The 20049-nt window shown below is 49.7% G+C and overlaps 1 protein-coding gene across 1 annotated transcript in view; it reads left to right on the top strand.

Annotated features, from left to right (window-relative positions):
- The window catches only part of LOC119374475 (uncharacterized), a 207521-nt gene that overhangs the window by 95722 nt on the left and 91750 nt on the right, over positions 1-20049 (top strand). The window contains exon 4 of the mRNA XM_037644583.2: positions 14078-14156. Coding sequence (XP_037500511.1) covers positions 14078-14156 — 79 coding nt within the window. The remainder of the gene's footprint in view (positions 1-14077; positions 14157-20049) is intronic.

Here is a 20049-nt window from a genome sequence, read left to right as displayed (position 1 = left end):
GCGCTGCCCCATACATTATACTATACCATTGCCGAACAAACGTTCATTGTACCCAGTATGTGCACTCAACTCTTTCCTCCGTGAGCCCCTTTTTACACGAAATTATCGTAGGGCAAAGTAGAATTGTTAGCGAAATATTCGCCAACAAAGCGCATATATTTGCTACTTAAAACACTTTGCTGTAGATTTTATGTTCTGGCAACACCACTATATTATTGGCTCGGGCCTCTGTCGGGCCTGATCTGCCGCCGGGCTGGGCCGGGTCGGGTAGGCGAAATTTTTTCTCGGGTTCAGGCCGGGCTCGGGTCGCGTATTGAATCACCGGGCCGGGCTCGGGCGGGTAAACTTGAACGAGTTTACCCGCCCGAGCCCGGCCTAAAGATAACGTGCACCTAAAGATAAGTATATACACGGGTGTTCTTGCATTTCGCCCCCACCAAATTGCGGCCGCCGTGGCCGCGGGAATCGCACCCGCGTCCTAGGACCTAACAGCGAAACAGCTTAACCGCTGAGCTACCACCGTGGGCAAAGCAAAATTTCGATGCATGTACACACCGTATTTTCCGTCCGATCGCCCGCTACAAAGCGCACGGTATCGTTAATAATCATCATCAACAACTAATATCCTCTAGCGGGCCCGAGTCGGGCCTGGTCATGAACAAGCGCGCCCTGGATTAGTGTAGTAATGAACGCCCGGGCCGGGCCCGGGCTTAGAACGACGGGCCCGGGCCGGGCTCGGGCTGGGTATGGTCAAGTACGCCCGGGCCCGGGCCGGGCTCGGGCTGGGTTCGGTCATGTACGCCCGGGCCCGGGCCGGGCCCGCGCTTGTACCCACGGGCCCGGGCTGGGCTCGGGCTTCATAAAGCGGGCCCGGGCCGTAAAATCCGGCCCGTGCAGTGCTCTAGCCGTTCCTCTTCGCCCTACAGGGCGTGGTCGCCATCGTGCGCTTATCTCGAGGAAAGAAGGGGGCGGGCGGGGGGGTTGTGTCTTGTGCTTTCCCCGCGATGTCCGCGCTGAAGTCAGAGCATACGAAGGCCACTTCGCTCGCTGGAGCGGCCGCGTTTGCGAAAGGAGCGCGCTGTTCAAACAGAAATAAGCAACAATTGTGACAGTTTGCGCTTGTCCTGTGTGTACCTGTTCATTCGTTTCGTGCGTCCTGCTTTATGCTTGAGCAGTGCGCTACAAGTGTCGAGCTGTGACGCATGATAGTTCGCGCTCGTCCTGTGTGTGTTTTTTTCGTGCATCCTTTGCGCTTGAGCGACGCGCTGGAAATTTCGAGCTGCTTTCCGTTCTTCGCGTTACATTCCAAATTGTTGTTATCGCATTCGTTGCTTCGCGGTTGCGGCGAAACTGTGACTTTTAGGGGCGAAGCTCCTTAAAGCGGCACCCGTTCGTCCCTCGTAGTCGTAGTGCGTAACCAGTCGTAACGCTAGTACCAGATCTTGACCTCCAAGGTGGTGCCGGTGGGAGATATTAGGGGCGAAGCTCCTTAAAGCGGCACCCGTTCGTCCCTCGTAGTCGTAGTGCGTAACCAGTCGTAACGCTAGTACCAGATCTTGACCTCCAAGGTGGTGCCGGTGGGAGATTTTTCCTGTGCGTTGTTGAACAATAAAAAATTCGCAGCGTGCGCGTTAACTAAAAGCCGCATTCTTCTGTCTCTCATTCCCCATTAGCAGCCATTGGCATGTTCCAGTAGGAAACGTTAGTAGAAGTAGAAGTGTAAGTGTTAGCTAAAAGCCGACTTCTTCTGTCTCTCATTCCCATTAGCAGCCATTGTTTACCTCCAAGGTAGCGCCTGGTGAGATTTCTCCTGTGCGTGATTAAACAATAAAAATTTTGTTCAAAACGCCGTTGATTGATGAAATAAACCAATTAAAGACGCCAGATGTTTTCTAAAAGCAAAACGAAAGAACGCCAGATGTTTCTAAAGCAAAACGAAAAGACGCCAGCTGCTTAACGAAAGGCGCCAGATGTTTTCTAAAGCAATGGTTTTCTAAACAATGAAAATTCACAGCGTACATGTAAAATTAAAGTGAGCTGCAAGTCGTCATAACTCATCGAACCTTTAGTATAAACGCGCCCGATCTCACGTCGGTGATGATGTACTGGGCAGAATTCACGGAAGATTCACGGTTTTCCGATGAAGCTCCGCAGCTTCGCCCACTCATCATCATTCACTCCGTGGATATGCTGTGATTTTTCCTGTGCGTTGTTGAACAATAAAAAATTCGCAGCGTGCGCGTTAACTAAAAGCCGAATTCTTCTGTCTCTCATTCCCCATTAGCAGCCATTGGCATGTTCCAGTAGGAAACGTTAGTAGAAGTAGAAGTGTAAGTGTTAGCTGTAGAAGTGTAAGTGTTAGCTAAAAGCCGACTTCTTCTGTCTCTCATTCCCTTTAGCAGCCATTGTTTACCTCGAAGGTAGTGCCTGGTGAGATTTCTCCTGTGCGTGATTAAACAATAAAAATTTTGTTCAAAACGCCATTGATTGATGAAATAAACCAACGAAAGGCGCCAGATGTTTTGTAAAAGCAAAACGAAAGAACGCCAGATGTTTCTAAAGCAAAACGAAAAGACGCCAGCTGCTTAACGAAAGACGCCAGATGTTTTCTAAAGCAATGGTTTTCTAAACAATGAAAATTCACAGCGTGCATGTAAAATTAAAGCGAGCTGCAAGTCGTCATAACTCTCATCGAACCTTTAGTATAAACGCGCCCGATCTCACGTCGGTGATGATGTACTGGGCAGAATTCACGGAAGATTCACGGTTTACCGATGAACCTCCGCAGCTTCGCCCACTCATCATCATTCACTCCGTGGATATGCTGTGATTTTTTTTTGTTGGCTGGCTGTTTGACTTGTAGAAGTGAACCAACATTGTGGTGTGTACGAGGAACAGCGGTATCGTCTTGGAAAAAACATGGAAGACGCTTGAGCTTAGCTTTCAAGAGTGGAATGCGATAGCGTAATTGGGCCCTGTGCGCATCGGCTTCTTAACTGCTAGCCTGCCTTCGGTTCTCAGTGCATGCTTAAACCGTGCCGCAAGGAAACGAACGTCCGTGCGCGTTACGTTATGTTTCAAACTATCCTAGAATGCCTACTGCAAGTACAGTTGCGCAGTGCCCACCAGTGTTGCGGAGTTGCCACTCCAGAATTGGAATGACTCCGGAATCATTCCACACTTTCGCGACCCCGGAATGGAGACAATTAACGCTTGGATGAATGGAATGGAATGGAATTAAGCGCCTTTTGCACGGAATGGAATGGGCATGGAATTACGTCTTTTTCCGAAATGGAGCACGTTTTCGTCTACGCGCTGTTTTTCAACATTAGTAAGTCAGAGCCTCGAATTTAACAGTAAAGCGGCATTTTTAAAATGGCTTGGCTGATTACAAGCACGGCCCATTTATAAGCAACGCGCTTAGTACAATTATGTCCTTATATAGACTGTGTTGCTCCGAAGTTTGTCTCTCTTCTTCGCGTAACCGCGGTTCTATGCCGTTGGTATTCGTCGTGCGGAACTATGGCACCAGCATACACCCCCCCCCTTACGCCTTGTGACCTTTATTGCAGCATTTAAATATCACGAGGACACCTAAGCACGTTTTATGACGTAGTGATTGCCAAAGAACTAGTGACCATTTGCCAGACGTGTTGTTGAAACATTTGTTTGAGCCGATAAAAATAAAATGAAGGTGGGTGGCCTCTTCTAAGTTCAGAAAGCTGCGAGCGAACGCTGCTGCTCAAGCCCGGAAGATCCGGCGTTCCTGAGTCTCGAGCTGAGAGCTGTTCAGCCGGCACTCCCACTGTTCCGGGGTGGGATCAATTATCCCTACGCGTTGGTTCAAATTGAGACCACCACACGAAAGTTGCGAATACTGTATATGCACAGCCTGATCTTTATCTCACGAGCAGTTAAGTACCTGACACACGTAAATACCCTTTGCGACAAGGAAGACATTCACCTTCACTGTAAGTGCGCGCTATCCTGTGTAGTAAGTGAAGATGAATACCTACCAACTCGCCCAATTTTCTGCTTTGTTGAAGGAAGACATTGCATACCTGCGCACAGGCTAACACATAACGTTCTCCTCACGCCATCTATGTTTGCGAGGCGCGCTTGAGAAGCGTGAGAGCTGACCAGCAGTGCGGCCTTGTGTTCCGTATTCGATGCGAAGGCACAAGGTGCCCGAGCGGTAGAGCTCCAACTAATACCAGCAGATCTAGACGGTTTTGTTCCCCATTAACGAAATCTTAGTTTTCTCCATAGTCACGGCCGCTCCATACGCGTGGCAAAACTGCTTAGTCTTGATTTCTGTCAGCATAAAAATACGCCATGTCGTCATTTTAGCATTAAAACATTTAAGCCTAAACAATATTAAAACATCATCATTCGTTCAAACTTGCTGACCACGCAAATACTATAGGTAGCGGGAGAACTGCCCCTATGGGAATTGGTACGGTGGTTGTACTGCACGAGATATGTCACCAAGCTACTATCTCTCGACCTTAGTAACGTGCTTTGCGTAATTTTGCAGTTCTTAATGCATCTGATGACATCAGCTTTATGGGGCGTTCATTCTTAACTCGATAAAACTATCAAAATGTCTTTGCTACGTTGAGGAATTACAGGAATGGAATTGAACTGCCCGGCCATTCCCGGAGTGGGAATGGACTGAGTTTTTTCATTCCTAGGAATTGAAAGGAATGGAATTGCAGCAGGTTCTCATTCCCCGGAATGGAATTGGAATGGAATGGAGGTGTACATTCCGCAACACTGCTACCGACCTCGGTCAGATTGACATCGAACCAAAGTCGGTCGCACACGTTGCAGCTGTACCCGAAGCTCCGGTCGAGGAATTCGCGCTGGAACCGGGCGTTGGCACCATCGAACCTCGGCGTTGAAGTTGTCTGGCGAGGCGTTCTGCACGGGCGTTGGACTCACGTCGTCTGTCCGCAGCCGGCGCGTTGGCTCGACGCTGACGCTTGGCTTCGACGTCGGGGTTACGTACGGCGGGGTTTGCTTGCCGACGCTGCCGCTGCGTTTCGGCATGTCGAGCCCGCGTTTCATGCGTAGCAGTTTCCCGCCAATGTTGCCGTTTGAGCTGGGCTTCCCTAGACCGGAGCTCGCGCTCCGCTTGCCGACGTTTACGTTGCGCTTCGGCGCGTAGAGCCTTCCGCTGCTCCACCCGCTGCTCCACGATCTCGGCAGGCCTTAAGGAATTACTGCAACTGGCGCCGACGTTGACGTTGGAACTCATGACACCGGCGCAGTGACTGAGTGTGTGTACGACCTAACGCGAGCCTTTTATCTAAACAAGGAGAGGGAGTGGAGAGGGGGAGGAGGAAAATGAGAGAGTGGGAGTGGAGAAGGGGAGAGGCGAAAGGGTGAGTGTAGGGGAGGAAAGGGGATGGGGAGTGGAGAGGAGGTGTGTGGAGAGGGCTTGCGCATGCGCAGTAAGGGTGGTCACGCCGCACACCGTTTGAGCTCCGCCATAAGATGCTTCGCATCTAATAACGAATCAGACTGGAGAATGCGCGTTTCAGTTTCGCAGCAGACGACAGAATATGCAGCCAAACGGACAACGGCCGCCTCAAAGGGCCCCTAAACTACCTCATATTTCATATATATTACAACGAAAGCTCTTATGAGATCATTTCAGTGGCCGTTTTTGGCGCCGTAGTTGTCCGCCGCTGCCGCCGCCGCCGCCGGTGTCCGTAACCACTATCGCTCGAAATAAGGGAAAAAAACTAAATAAGAAAAAAATTCCAGCAGGGAACGAGGTTCGAACCTGGGCCCTCTACGTGGGAGCCCAGCATTCAACCTCTCAGCCATGCCGGTGCTTAAAACTACTTTGCAAGAAGCTCCTATACAGGCTTCATGTCGGGAAGGAACCACATTAACATATGCAATATAGCGTGGTAGAAGAGTAAAATAAGCACCAAGCGTCGCACAACGCGAATTCTGTAACCAGGCGTCACACAATGCGAATTGTGCAACGAGTGGGTTGTTGAACGCTTCCAACCCATTACAAAGGGCTCCGCTATAATGCTTCATCGCCATCAGGCACAGCATCAAAAAAGCGCATAATGCCTTACATGCGTTTAGCAGGTACCACGGCTCTCCGTAGAATGACGAAAAATGGCATAGTACCTGCTTCCCTACTTTTCAAAAATTATATTGATTTATAGCGTAGTGGGCTCCTCGTAAGTGCACTTGTACTGGTTGCCAAGGAAGCCCATAAGCGCATGATCCATTTTCTCGGGGTCTCAGTTAAGTTATTCGCCCCCCCCCCTCGCGCTCCCACGTCAACGTATGTTATACAGCATGACGGGAGAGGGAAATAACGACCGGGCGTCACCCAATGCAAATTGCATAACTGTTGGGCCGTTTAATGCTTCCAACCCATTACAAAGGGCTGAGCCATAATTCTTCATCGTCATCAGTCGTCGCGTCAACAAAGTGCACATAATGCCTTACAGACGTGTAGGTGGTGCCTCGCTTCTCCGCAGAATGACGAATATTGGCTTAGTAGGTGCTTCCGAACTTCACAAAACTTGTGATTTATGGCGTAGTGGGTATCGTGCTTGTATTTATGGCGTAGTGGGTACTTGTATTAGTAGCCCCAAGAGAGCTTACAATCGGCTCTAGAAACGCCGCTCTTCCAGCTTTCGCTGTGACTGTGCTACGGTTTCAGCGCAGGCCTGGCGTTTTTTTCTTGCGTCCTCGAGCCTGTGCCTTCCTGTGGCGTAGAATCAGCACTGTCTTCCAGTCTTCACACAGCTCCCGCTGCGTAGAACTGCCGGCGTCCAAGGTATTCTCGACTCCCGCAAAGTCGCAAGCTCATGTGCGTCTGCCTCTCTGCAGTCCATGCCATTGGTGTCGTTGTGGGATTCTTCAGCGAGGGAAGGAGAGCACGAGCGCCCCGCGTCTAGAGCCACAGAAGCAGAGGCGGCCATCGGCCACTCGTGCCACGTCAAGACGCCGGAGGCGTCGCTGCTGCCTATATACCCGTCGCAGGAGAGAATGAGGCACACGAGAGGGGGGGGGGGAGGAGCGTAGGACAGGAGAGAGAGGGGGAGCGGGCGCGCATGCGCTGGCGCTCATCGCGGCGTTGCGCAGGATAGAATGAGGCGCTCGAGAGGGGGGGGGACGTAGGAAAGGAGAGATAGGGGGAGGGGACGCGCATGCGCAGTGGAGCGCAGACGCCGCCACCGGACACAGCCCCAAACAAAAGATGCTTCGCATCTAAAACAAAAATCAGGAGCCCTTACCCCATCGGGAAAATGCGGGTAATCGAAGCTTGGCTTGTGCGTGGCTGACGTACTACTTTGCTTTCTTTAGACAGTTTTAGTTTCACGTACGTGGAAGGGTTCACGTACGTGGAAGAGTTCACGTACGTGGAGCCCCTGCGTGTCTTCACTACGCATGCGCAGTACGTGGAGGCCGGACGCGCGTGAGACCTTCGCGCTTGCGTTGTGTGCTCTGCGTACGTGAAAGCCCTACGGGGCGCTCTCGCGAGATCACGAAGCTATCCAGAGAGGGTAGGTCGGCAGTTTTCAAGATGGTGACGCACCGAAAGAACGCTCTGAGCGGTACTCCGCGCCTAACGTTTTCGAAAAGTGACGACCTGGATGCGCTTCGCGACGTTCGAGAGTGCAGCCCAATTGAAGCCAGGATGCAGTATTGATTGGGATGAACTGAAGTCACCGTGCGCCTGTCGGCGGCCAGGGAAGAAGTGTTCAGTGCCTGCACCTGCCGGCACGTGAAGTGTGTGATCGCGTGAACAGCAGCAGCTCTGATCTTCAGTTGCGTCTCCACGTCGTCCGGTGAGCCCCTAATACTGTTGCTCTGTCTTCGTTATGACGGCATGTTCAATATTAGCCCAAGACAACACTCACAACAAATGTGGGACACAGAGCACGTTGAGAGGTATTCTTCTGCTCGAATGTACGCGGCGACCGCTATGTCTGCCGTGCGTCTCAACGTGCGCTCCTGTGCGTGTTGTAAGGAGTAGGGTTCGGCGGGTCTCGTTACGGTAGCTGGCTCCCGCCGTCCGTCCCCATAGCCGATGATTCCCAGTGAGGAGACGTATTCTTTCAAGAAGGAACGTAGATTTATTTACATGATTAGGGGATTGGAGTGAAAAGAGAGAAATAACGTTAAAAGCCTTCGGCTTTTATAGCCCCGAGACTATCACTACTGAGGCACAGGCAAACCGTTGTCAGCGTCTCCCGCCCATCCGGTTACCTGCCGTCCTGGCGTCCGGCCTCCCGAAAGGAGGTAAAGAGTCACACAATACACTCGCCACGCCCCGAAGACTCGTAGGTGGGAAGGTCGGCGAGGAGTTCAGTCCAAAGGGGAGTTGGGGGTGGAGGGCCGATGACCTCCGCTTCCACTGCCGGTAATACTCGGAAGAAGCGTTGAATGAAGGCTGCCTCGGGTGAAGACCTGGGTTGATGGGAGCGTCTTCAACGGCGCAGTCCCACGCTGACCAAAACGCACGATAAAGCGGGTGTGTCGAATTTCGGAAGACACGCAGACCGCTCCCTCCGGCACAGGTTAATTTTCCCTGCTGCGGTAGAGTAGAAAGCAGAAGTGGCTGGGTGAGAAGCTCTCCTGCGGTGCTATCTCACGAAGAGAACAAGCCAAAAAGGGGTCTCCGAATTCCACCGCCCTTTTTCGGGAAAATCCGTCCACATGTCCGCTCGCTCGGCAAAAGCTCCTCCAGGGAGACGTGGCATTCCATGTACCTGTCTAAGCGCCGATACGTGTGGGAGACAGCATTCTGGCAGACAGCTGTACGCTCAATGGCGTCTGCCTCGTTGAATTTTAAGGCCAAACGTAACAGTGTGTCATCTGCGCGCTGAGCGTCCCACGTTGAACATGGTACCGAGCGTCTCCCGTTCGCCGACGGCCTCTGCTTTTTCCAGAACACGACTAGCTAGGAAAAGCTGAAAAAGTGCGTTTCACATGAAAAAAAAAAAAAAAAGAAGCCAGGCCTGCGCTGAAATCGCAGCACAGTCACAGCGAAAGCTGGAAGAGCGGCGTTTCCAGAGCCCGTTGTAAGCTCTCTTGGGGCTACAATACAAGTACACTAGAAAGGTACCCACTACGCCATAAATCACAATTTTTGTGAAGTTGGGAAGCACCTACTAAGCCATTATTTGTCATTCTACGGAGAAGCGAGGCACCAGCTACACGTCTGTAGGCATTATGCGCACTTTGTTGACGCGACGACTGATGACGATGAAGAATTATGGCTCAGCCCTTTGCAATGGGTTGGAAGCTTTAAACGGCCCACCAGTTATGAAATTTGCATTGGGTGACGCCCGGTCGCTATTTCCCTCTCCCGTCATGCTGTATAACATACGTTGACGTGGGAGAGAGACGGGGGGGGGGGGGCGAAGAACTTTACTGAGACCCCGAGGAAATGGATCATGCGCTTATGGGCTTCCTTGGCAACCAATACAAGTGCCCTTGCGAGGAACCCACTACGCTATAAATTATTGTAATTTTTGAGAGGTAGGGCAGCATGCACTGTGCCATTTTTCGTCATTCTACGGAGAGCCGCGGTACCTGCTAAACGCATGTAAGGCATTATGCGCACTTTGTTGATGCTGTGCCTGATGAAGACGAAGAATTATGGCAGAGCCCTGTAATGGTTGGAAGCAAGGAGGTTTAAACCTCCTTGGTTGGAAGCATTCAACAACCTACTCGTTGCGCAATTCGCATTGTGTGACGCCTGGTTACAGAATTCGCGTTGTGCGACGCTTGGTGCTTATTTTACTCTTCTACCACGCTATATTGCATATGCTAATGTGGTTCCTTCCCGACATGAAGCCTGTATAGGACCGCTTTGCAAAGCAGTTTCAAGCACCGGCATGGCTCAGAGGTTGAATACTGGGCTCCCACGCAGAGGGCCCAGATTCGAACCTCGTTCCATCCTGGAATTTTTTTCTTATTTCGTTTTTTTTTCTTATTTCGAGCGATACTGGTTACGTACACCGGCGGCGGCGGCGGCGGACAACTACGGCGCCAAAAACGGCCGGTGAAATGATCTCATAACAGCTTTCGCTGTAAAATTCGGCAGATCCCACATACCGTGGGAATCGATGTTATGCGGAGCATAAGCGGGATGGTGACTGTGGCGTAATTTTTCACATTGAGCGAAACGTTACGGAATGACGCTAGAGAAATATGGAAGTGGTATACGCACACTCATATGTTAAAGAGTCGCATATGTATTATATAACCAGTTGCTTACAGTTGCGTAACGATGGCAACAGCAACATTGGTGTTACCAACGCCAGACGCGGTAAGCTGATATGTAGTGCTTATATTCTTTAATACAGGATAGCGCGAATCCGAAAATGACAAAGAAGGAACACAGATGCACAAGGCAGGCGCTACGCGCAACTAAGCTTCATTCAGGAAAGTTTCCCTAGATATATACACAGCCGAGCGGCACGCGCAGGCGCACTGCATGTATTTTGCAGTCACAGTTGCAGTTGTTGTACTTATACTTGTCCGTTATGGCGGAGAACGCACTCACGTTTCACGAACCCGTGTGTATGTGCAGAATGTAGAAGGGGTTCTTGACAGTTCTTGAACGAGGTCATCATCACCGTGATCAGTCAGCACCAGCAGCTGAACCGGACTTGTTAATCGGATCCGTTCGTGATCGCGGCAGTGAGGAGTCTAAATGTAGTGAAGTGCGAGGTATAGTGCAGCTGGTGTAAATCGTGGATGCCTCTTACGATGAAATGATCCATGACGCCTCCTGTCGTGGACGTGGTATCGAGGTGTTTTGATGCTCTCTCCACATCCAATCCGTCTTTCACGCAGTATAAGGACCAGGCGTTGTTGGGTCTTGATAAATCAATGTTGAAGTCACCGGTAATGATGAGAGACCTGGTTCTCTCAGCAGATTTATTGTAGGAAGCATTGACTTCGGTTTTTGCGTAATCCACGTGGCCCACGTTGCGGACCACGTGGACGAGTGGATGGTAGTTGAGTGTCTTCCAGGAGTGTTCTGCCTTCAGTTTTCTTACTTTCCTTGCGTCCACCGCGGTGGTGTAGCGGTTAAGGTGCTCGGCTGCTGACCCGAAGGTCATGGGTTCGATCCCTGCTGCGGCTGTTGCATTTCGATGGAGGCTAGATGCCCGTGTTCTGTGCGATCTCGGTGCACGTTAAAGAATACCCCATGGTCAAAATTTCCGGAGCCCTTCGCCACGGCGTCTCTCATGATCATATCGTGGTGTTGGGGCATAAAAGCCCAACAATTATTATTGATATCACTTTCCTTGCGTGTCAATGTGTGTGTTCGCGGTTACTGTGTTGGTTGAGACTGTATCACCTGTGGCACATACCCGCATAACATTAACTCTGGCTTACGGGTATGTGCCACACGTGACTGAGAGAAAGGGTTTCATGACGTACGCGACAAGTATTTTGCGTTATTGTTGTCATGACCAGTGAATCATGTTCGTCATACACTGATCCCCTGCTATGCCAATTCTGGTATATTACAAGTTATGGAGACGACCAGGAGAGCGCCCAGACGTAGGCGGCTAGATAGATAGATAGATAGATAGATAGATAGATACGTAGATAGAAACGGCCAAAGTGCCTGCGGTTCGCTAAGAAATGCTTCGCATTTAATAAACGGAATTTGTCTTCTGGCCTCCGTGTTGGTCGCGTTCTTCGACTACCGGCGGTCGTTCTGCCACCGAATACGCAACGTCATGCGACAATCTGCACTGCTCGCCTTGCAACAAAAACACGCGTCTTCGGTTTGAATATTTCCCTGTAGTACTATAGTAGGGAGCTTTCGAATAGTTTACGCTAAGTTAGCGTTTGCGGCCCGCTATTTCCGTCACTTAACGGGAGCCCGCAAGCGGTTAGCTAGCGCACGACGCATGCGCAGTTGCGCGAAAAGCCAACGCAAAGCTTTGCGTACGCTATTCGAAAACTGCATAGTATGTGGAAGCTCCGTGGCGCTGCGTCTGCGTACGTGAAACTATAAACATAGCGGACGCGTGCCGTGTAACGTACGCAGAGTTCTCACGTTCGCGTACGCAAAGAATCTACGAACGTGAAACTAAAACTACACAGTTTTAGTTTCACGAACGTATAGGGACTTCACGTACGCAAACGTGAAAAGTCCATGTACGTTACGTGCACGTACATGGACTTTTACTAAACGCTTTTAGCTACACGTACGCGACTCGCGCCATGAGGGACAACGTAGCTCGATCTATCGCGAGATGACGAACAAGATATTGCTTGTTCGTGATCTCACGAAAACTCAGCGCGAAGCTGTCTACGTGCGCAAGAAATGCACGCAAAGAATCGAATCTCACGTACGTCCGTGAGACCAGCGCGCGGCCGCTATGTTCTGCGCATGCGCACTGCTTACACGTAGAAGCTCTATGTACGCAAAGCCTACGTACGTGAAACTAAAACTGTCTACTGTCTAATCTTTCACGTACCGTAAAATCCCGAGCGTACCGTATCCCCCACTTCCCCCGCCCCTGCGGTGGAAGATAATCGGACATGATTTCGAGAGGGGGCCCTTGCTCGGTCGCGGACCGAAATGCAAGAAGGCGGTGTGTTAGCCTCCAAGAAGAATACAGACCTGTGCTTCTAATCAAATACTTCGTCGAATACTCGTGCATTTACTGCTTTTACTGAACTGAACGGAATCCTCGTGTGAAATTTCATATGTTATGACAAGAGGGAAAGACGTTCTTCAAGTGTTCCGACAACTTGTGACAACTCAAAATGCAACCCCGAGGCACCACACTGTAAAATTACTAGAAATCGTGCACTTATCTAAAGGCGCTCAGAACTTGGGTTCCTAGGAACCTCTGCTGCAGGGTTCTGTAGCGGAGAACGGGTTGGAAAAAATTGCTGTAGAAGAGGGGGGGGGGGGGGCGCTAGCTCGGTCATTGGAGCATATTTCAAATCTCCCGAAAAGGGCAAGTGGTGGCCAGCGCGGCACTTTACGGTACTACTTTTCCTTCTTTCTTTCTTTCCTTCCTTCTTTCTTTCTTCCTTTTTTTTGCATTGCGCAATGCTCCCTCTAAACTGTTTTCTTCCTCCATGCCTGGAATTGGACCTTAATCCACGTGCTTAGTACAAGCGAACACATCATTTGCTACAGGCAACAGCGACAGTCATGACTTCATACCCAGGTAACAATGAAATGTGGCGACGTGAAATGACAAATATCACCTAGATAAAAAATCAGATTGCCATATCAGAAACGGCTGATCGCCGACGAGCCACGATCTAGAGAGCACCAATTATTGGAAAACGGCGCATACAAATACGCATGTGACCGGCGTACCTTGGAGGGCCGGATTTCTGCACGCTCGCTGGCGCCGGCTTTTTCACGCACGACGCTGCCACTGAAATGAGTGAGTTATAAAAAAATCGCTCAGAAACAATCCCGTGCTCCTATCCGAGCCTTTCGGCTAACGCCAGCGCTAGTCGTGGCGTCACCGGCAGCAGACGCTTCTGTTTCTCTGCTAACAGGTACACGCGCGCTCTCTGCTCTTCTCGCGTGGCGAAAAGAAACACTCGAAGAACGCAGGAGACGAGTCGATGAACGGTGCTTAACGAAGGAAAGGGTGCAACAAGCGAGGACCGCGCTATGATCATCAAATGCGTGTAACTCCGTTATTACAGCACCATTACGAAAAATTCTAATGGCTATCATCTTCGTTGTAGACTCGTGCGCAAGTGCAACACGACAACGAAATTTCGACCTCTGGGTGGTTTAGGGGCTCGTTAAGTATCGTTCCAATCTTCACGTAGCTGGCAAAACAGGAAGCCTCGAAAAGACAGCATCGGAGACAAATGTGATACTGTGCTGTCCAATGAAGATGGCGGCTGAGAAGTCGGTCGGTCAAATTATTGAAAACCTCTGCGAGTTTGAGAACGGGCAAAAAGTTCCGCCTAGGTGACATCCAGTAGTAGTTCGCAAGTCCTGGCGGCGTCACCTGCCCGCTGGACAGCCAAAAGTTGATCTTCACATTGCAATAATATTTTCCTTTCTCTTTCACTACAGGGACATCATCTTTTGGATTCGGAATCCTTGCGGTGATCCCCGTCACAGTGGTGGTCCTCTGCCTGTTCGCCTGTTGTGTGTACGTAGTGACTTTTTGACGGTTATGGATCTTGAGCTTCTTTGGAAATAGTGATGCCAGGCTGTTTACGCCCCGAGGTGAGCGGCCACCTCAGTCCAATGAGCCGTGAGCTAGAGCAGAGTGCCCAGCTCTGTTCACCACCTGTATCTATAGTCCTCTGAATTGGGGCTTGTCAGCTGTGCCTATCGCTGGTCCTCCGTTGGTGATTGTGTAGGCTAACCTAAATAAACGTAATGTCCTTCACTCATTGTAATGCAGACTCGTCATAGTATATTATATGAAATAACATTTATTCTTTGAGATATCTAGGCACCTCATAAAACTTTTCTTGGGCTACTCATACCAATAACATCTGCTGCAGCGCCTAGCGGCGCTTGGACTATTTACGTCGGAACCTACGTAAAACACTGATTGATGTAGGTGCCTTAGCCCGTCTTACATTTGTGTGCCCTCAAATTGCATTTGTTTCTTCAGGATAGTCCCCTCATTACACTTAAGCGTGAAGTAGAAAAACATGTACTGATTGTTATACAATCAAGCGTAAGGACACATCGACATACAAGAAAATCACTATTTAAAAAAATTTCGGCAGATCCCACGCCGTGTTGGAATCGGTTTCATGTGAAGCAATCAGTGAATAGTTGTCTGTGCTGCATTTTTTGGTTTTCAGCCAAGCGTTACGAGGTGGATCGACGTGTTTTTGTAAGCGTAGTAGTGTGCACAACGCGTAGCCTTGCCAGGGACGTCGACTACACTGGCGTTCAAAGGGTAACTTATGGTCTGACCAGGCCCGTAGCCAGGCCTAGGGGCCCGCCCCTTCCCCCGAAATTTTGGTGAGGTAGGTGCTTTCGCCAAAAATAAATAATAAAAATGGTGTTTTCCTCAAATAGTCATGGTTTTCAGCAAGTGCCTCCCCCCCCCCCCCCTCTCACGAAAAACTTTCCTGGCTACGGGCCTGGGTTTGACGTAGCGTCAGCACTCATTTTAGAGTACAGACGTGAGCATTATCGAAACAGGTATACATTACGGTGCGATAATGTGAATATCATACGCAACGTTCGTTAGCGTATTTTCCGCGGTCGAGCAACGCTTGAATATTGGCCGCGAGGAGTTACGGAGTCGCCCTCTATCGGACGCGCCTCGATTGCGTGCTAGGTAGGATACCGCCGGCGCGCTCCCCATAGGTTTTGCTGTGGGCGCTCTACAAAAATCACAGCACATCCACGGAGTGAATGATGATGAGTGGGCGAAGCTGCGGAGGTTCATCGGTAAACCGTGAATCTTCCGTGAATTCTGCCCAGTACACCATCACCGACGTGAGATCGGGCGCGTTTATACTAAAGGTTCGATGAGTTATGACGACTTGCAGCTCACTTTAATTTTACATGTACGCTGTGAATTTTCATTGTTTAGAAAACCATTGCTTTAGAAAACATCTGGCGTCTTTCGTTAAGCAGCTGGCGTCTTTTCGTTTTGCTTTAGAAACATCTGGCGTTCTTTCGTTTTGCTTTTAAAAAACATGTGGCGTCTTTCGTTGGTTTATTTCATCAATCAACGGCGTTTTGAACAAAATTTTTATTGTTTAATCACGCACAGGAGAAATCTCACCAGGCACTACCTTGGAGGTAAACAATGGCTGCTAAGGGGAATGAGAGACAGAAGAAGTCACTTCTACTTCTACTAACGTTTCCTACTGGAACATGCCAATGGCTGCTAATGGGGAATGAGAGACAGAAGAATTCGGCTTTTAGTTAACGCGCACGCTGCGAATTTTTTATTGTTCAACAACGCACAGGAAAAATCTCCCACCGGCACCACCTTGGAGGTCAAAGCGTAAGACTGGTTACGCACTACGACTACTACGACTACGACTACGAGGGACGAACGGGTGCCGCCTTAAGGAGCTTCGCCTCTAAAAACACCTCGCGGAAGACCTCCAGGGCATTTCTGTGAGCACTTTCGAAAGGAACTGTGTTCTTTGCTGTCAAAATAATCATCTTCGACGAACTTCTAGCACAAGATAGTCTACAGTCGCTATCTCTTTGCAGAAAACCGAGCACCCACTTCACGCGGTCACCGCGTTGGAGACCCCTGAACCGGCCTCTTGCGTGAAAGGTAGTCTCTCGCTGAATGCAAACTATGTGAAAAAAAAAATCGCCAGATTCCACGTACCGTGGGAATCGACGTTATGCGAAGCATGCGCGGGTTGGTGACTATGGTTAATTTTTCACATTGAGTGAAACGTTACGGAAGGACGCTAGAGAAATGTGGAAGTGGCATACGCACACTCATATGTTGAAGAGTCGCATATGTATTTTATAACCACTTGTTTACGTGCAGTTACGTAACGATGCCAACAGCAACATGGGTGTTACCAACACCAGACGCGGTAAGATGATATGTAGTGCTTATATATTCTTCAATACTGGATAGCGCGAATCTGAAGAAGACAAAGGAACACAGATGCAGAGGACAGGCGTTACTCGCAACTTAGCTTCATTCAGCAAGGTTTCCCTAGATATATACACAGCCGAGTGGCGCGCGCAGGCGCACTGCAAGTACGTTACATTCACATTTGCAGTTGCTACAGTTGTTATCCTTATACTTGTCGGTTATGACGGAGAACGCGCGCACGTTTCACGAACCCGCATGGATGTGTGAAATGGGTTCTTGACAGTTCTTGAACAAAGTCATCATCACCGTAATCAGTGAGCCCCAGCAGCTGGACCGGACTTGTTAATCGGATCCGTTCGTGATCGCGGCTACGAGGGGTCTAAGTGCAGTGAAGTGCGAGGTATAGTACAATTAGTGTAAATTCTGGATGCGTCTTACGATGAAATCATCTATGATGTCTCCTGTCCTAGATGTGGCAGCGAGGTCTTTTGATGCTCTGTCCACATCCAAGCCGTCTTCAACGCAGTATAATGACCAGGCATTGTTGGGTCATGATAAATCAATGTTGAAGCCACCGGTAATGATGAGAGGCCTGATTCTCCCGGCATATTTATTATAGGAAGCATTGATCCCGGTTTTTGCGTAATGCACGAGGTCCACGTTCCGGACCATGTGGACGAGTGGATGGTAGATGAGCGTCTTCCAGGGGTGTTCTGTCTTCAGCTTCCTCGCTTTCCTTGCGTCCGCCGCGGTGGTGTAGCGGTTACGGTGCGCGGCTGCTGACCCGAAGGTCGCGGGTTCGATCCCGGCCGTGGCGGTCGAATTTCGATGGAGACAAAATGCTAGATGCCCGTGTACTGTGCGATCTCGGTACACGTTAAAGAATACCAGACGGTCAAAATTTCCGGAGCCCTTCGCTACGGCCTCTCTCGTAACCATATCGTAGTTTTGGGACATAAACCCCAATTATTATTATTAGCACTTTACTTGCGTGTCAGTGTGTGTGTCTTCGTGGTTACTGTGTTTGTTGAGACCCTGTATCACCTGTGGCACATACCCGCATAACATGAACTCTGGTATGCGGTTATGTGCCACACGTGACTGAGAGAAAGGGTTTCATGACGTACGCGACAGGTATGTTGCGTTATTGATGTCATGACCAGTGAATCGTATTCGTCATACACTGATCCCCGGCTATGCCAATTGTGGTATATTACAAGTTATGGAGAAGACCAGGAGAGCGCCCAGACGTAGGCGGCTAGATAGATAGATAGACAGATAGATAGATAGATAGATAGATAGATAGATACGTAGACAGAAACGGCCCAAGTGCCTGAGGTTCGCTAAGAAATGCTTCGCATTTAATATCTCAGAGTAGACTGCCTGTATAACCAAACGGAGCATAACAGAAAGAAGCCTCAAGCCAGCAATCGCACGTGTTCGCGACGACTGACGGGGCCTCTGCATGTATGAGCGTCTGCATGCATATATGTTCGTACTGATGGTTTCGCTTTTGCTACGAGCGCGTTTTGGCACCGCGCTGTGAACCTTAGGCCGCAAAATATGAGAATTTGTGAGTACACAAACAACTACTGTTGCGCGGACGCTATCAGGGCAGTTGTACCAATTTCGTTACAACTGCGGCTTCGGTGCGCATGGCAACTTCGTGATGTGCCGTCCCGACGATTCAGTGTTTTTTTTTTTTGGGGGGGGGGGGGGGTGTCTAAATTCGTGTACGTTTCAATGTCATTTGACAAGTTGTCTCGCACTGCGTATTGATCGGTCTTCTCAGCGGGCAAATGCCGCTGCTTCTGTTTCTTTATTCAGTGCATTCGTTTCGTCTGGTGCTCACACAAAACGTGAGAAAATGCGACGCCATTTTTTAATGCTCCTTACTTATCGATCCCTTTGCATTCCAGTGAACTTGCCACTCTCTGTCATCAACGAATTCATAGGCCAAAGCTTCACCACTTCGAGATTGCTGGTGAAAGGAGAAGCAGTGTACGAGACCGACCATGTAGTAGCATGGAACGCCAAGTAAAATAAATACAGTAACGTTTGCCGGACTTTTTCCGCAAACGTCGGCTGTGAACTAGGACCCACATGAACTTGAAATAGCGGTGAATAAAATAGAAGTTATTGCAGCAACCAGCAGCCGCAAAACAGGATAGTAATTATTTAGCGAGTACCCCAGCAATTTTGGCAGTAGCGTCGTGTCTAACGTCAACAGGGTGGCATCTTTCCCACGTAAATAAATGAGGCTCCAAGAAAATACGTAGGGTTGGAGAGGCCCAACGTGAGTTTGAGTGGCGCAAATAAATTTGGGCTTTTTAGCACATTGTGTTTGCGTCAGGGGAACGCAAACTCGACTGAAAGAATGATATTGGCAACATAAATACAGCATACAGCCGCAGCATTTGACTCTCGCTAGTCCACCAGCAAACGTCCCGTATCTTATGAAGGAGAAAGCCTTAGATGCCTCTTTACCGGGAAGATTGGCCGTCGGCGGCGTCAAGACGAGTGACGCAAAAAATAATCGTCACGTGATGACGTCACCATGTGACGTCATCATGACGTCACAGATCTCCTAAATTTGTAACTTCGTTATGATATCACCATGACGTGACATGACGTGATTTCACATGATGACGTATTCACACGACATGGTCCCTTTGCATTGCCTCCGTGCTCGGTGGGCCGATCACGGAGGCAATGCAAAATTTATATAGCTTATGAAGCAATGCAAAACTTATGTAGCTTATGAAGGCGAAAGCCCTAAATGCCTCATCTAATGGGAAGATTGTTCGTCGGATTCCCGCGTCGGCGGCGTCAACACGAGTGATGCAAAAAATAATCGTCACGTGATGGTGTCACCATATGACGTCATCATGACGCCACAGATCGCCATTAGTTTTGGTAGCGTCATTATGACTTCACATAACGTCACGTCACATGATGGCGTTTTCACACGTCATGGTCGCTTTGCATTGCCTCCGTGATCGGTCACGGAGGCCGTGCAAAACCGCGTTAGGTGCAGAAGAACGCTTTTGTAGGGGGGCGCGGGAGAATCAGTACAACTACTGACAAAAAGAAGAAGATGGATTTCGCCTTCTAGTCATCTTTATCGAATGCATAAGGGACCCTTGCGTTTTTTTAATTAAAAGTATCTCTAAACAATGACTTGCGCATCTGCAGCCGATTTGTGGACGCTGAGCACGGGGCCGACGATGAAGAGGTCGCACGGGAGGGTTCTGAAATGGCATCGCACGTGGTAAAAGGTAGCGCCTTTTCCATCCTGTGGCAGATAAGCATAATTTGCCGGCGGGAGGCGCGTGCGAGCCATCGTCTCAGTGCGCGCTGCCTGCTACTCATCGAACATCGCAGGCCCGACGCAGTAACGAAAGTCTTCGTCGCGGAAGTGCTTGTTGCACACAAGACTCGTAGCCGATCGCTACTTGTCGGTTCTTAGCTTTACAACCCATGCTTCACGCAGTTTCTT

The sequence above is a fragment of the Rhipicephalus sanguineus genome, chromosome 11, assembly GCF_013339695.2.
Source record: "Rhipicephalus sanguineus isolate Rsan-2018 chromosome 11, BIME_Rsan_1.4, whole genome shotgun sequence".
NCBI lineage: Eukaryota > Metazoa > Arthropoda > Arachnida > Ixodida > Ixodidae > Rhipicephalus > Rhipicephalus sanguineus.
Note: the sequence above shows the minus strand (reverse complement) of the source record. Positions and strands in the feature narration are given on the sequence as shown.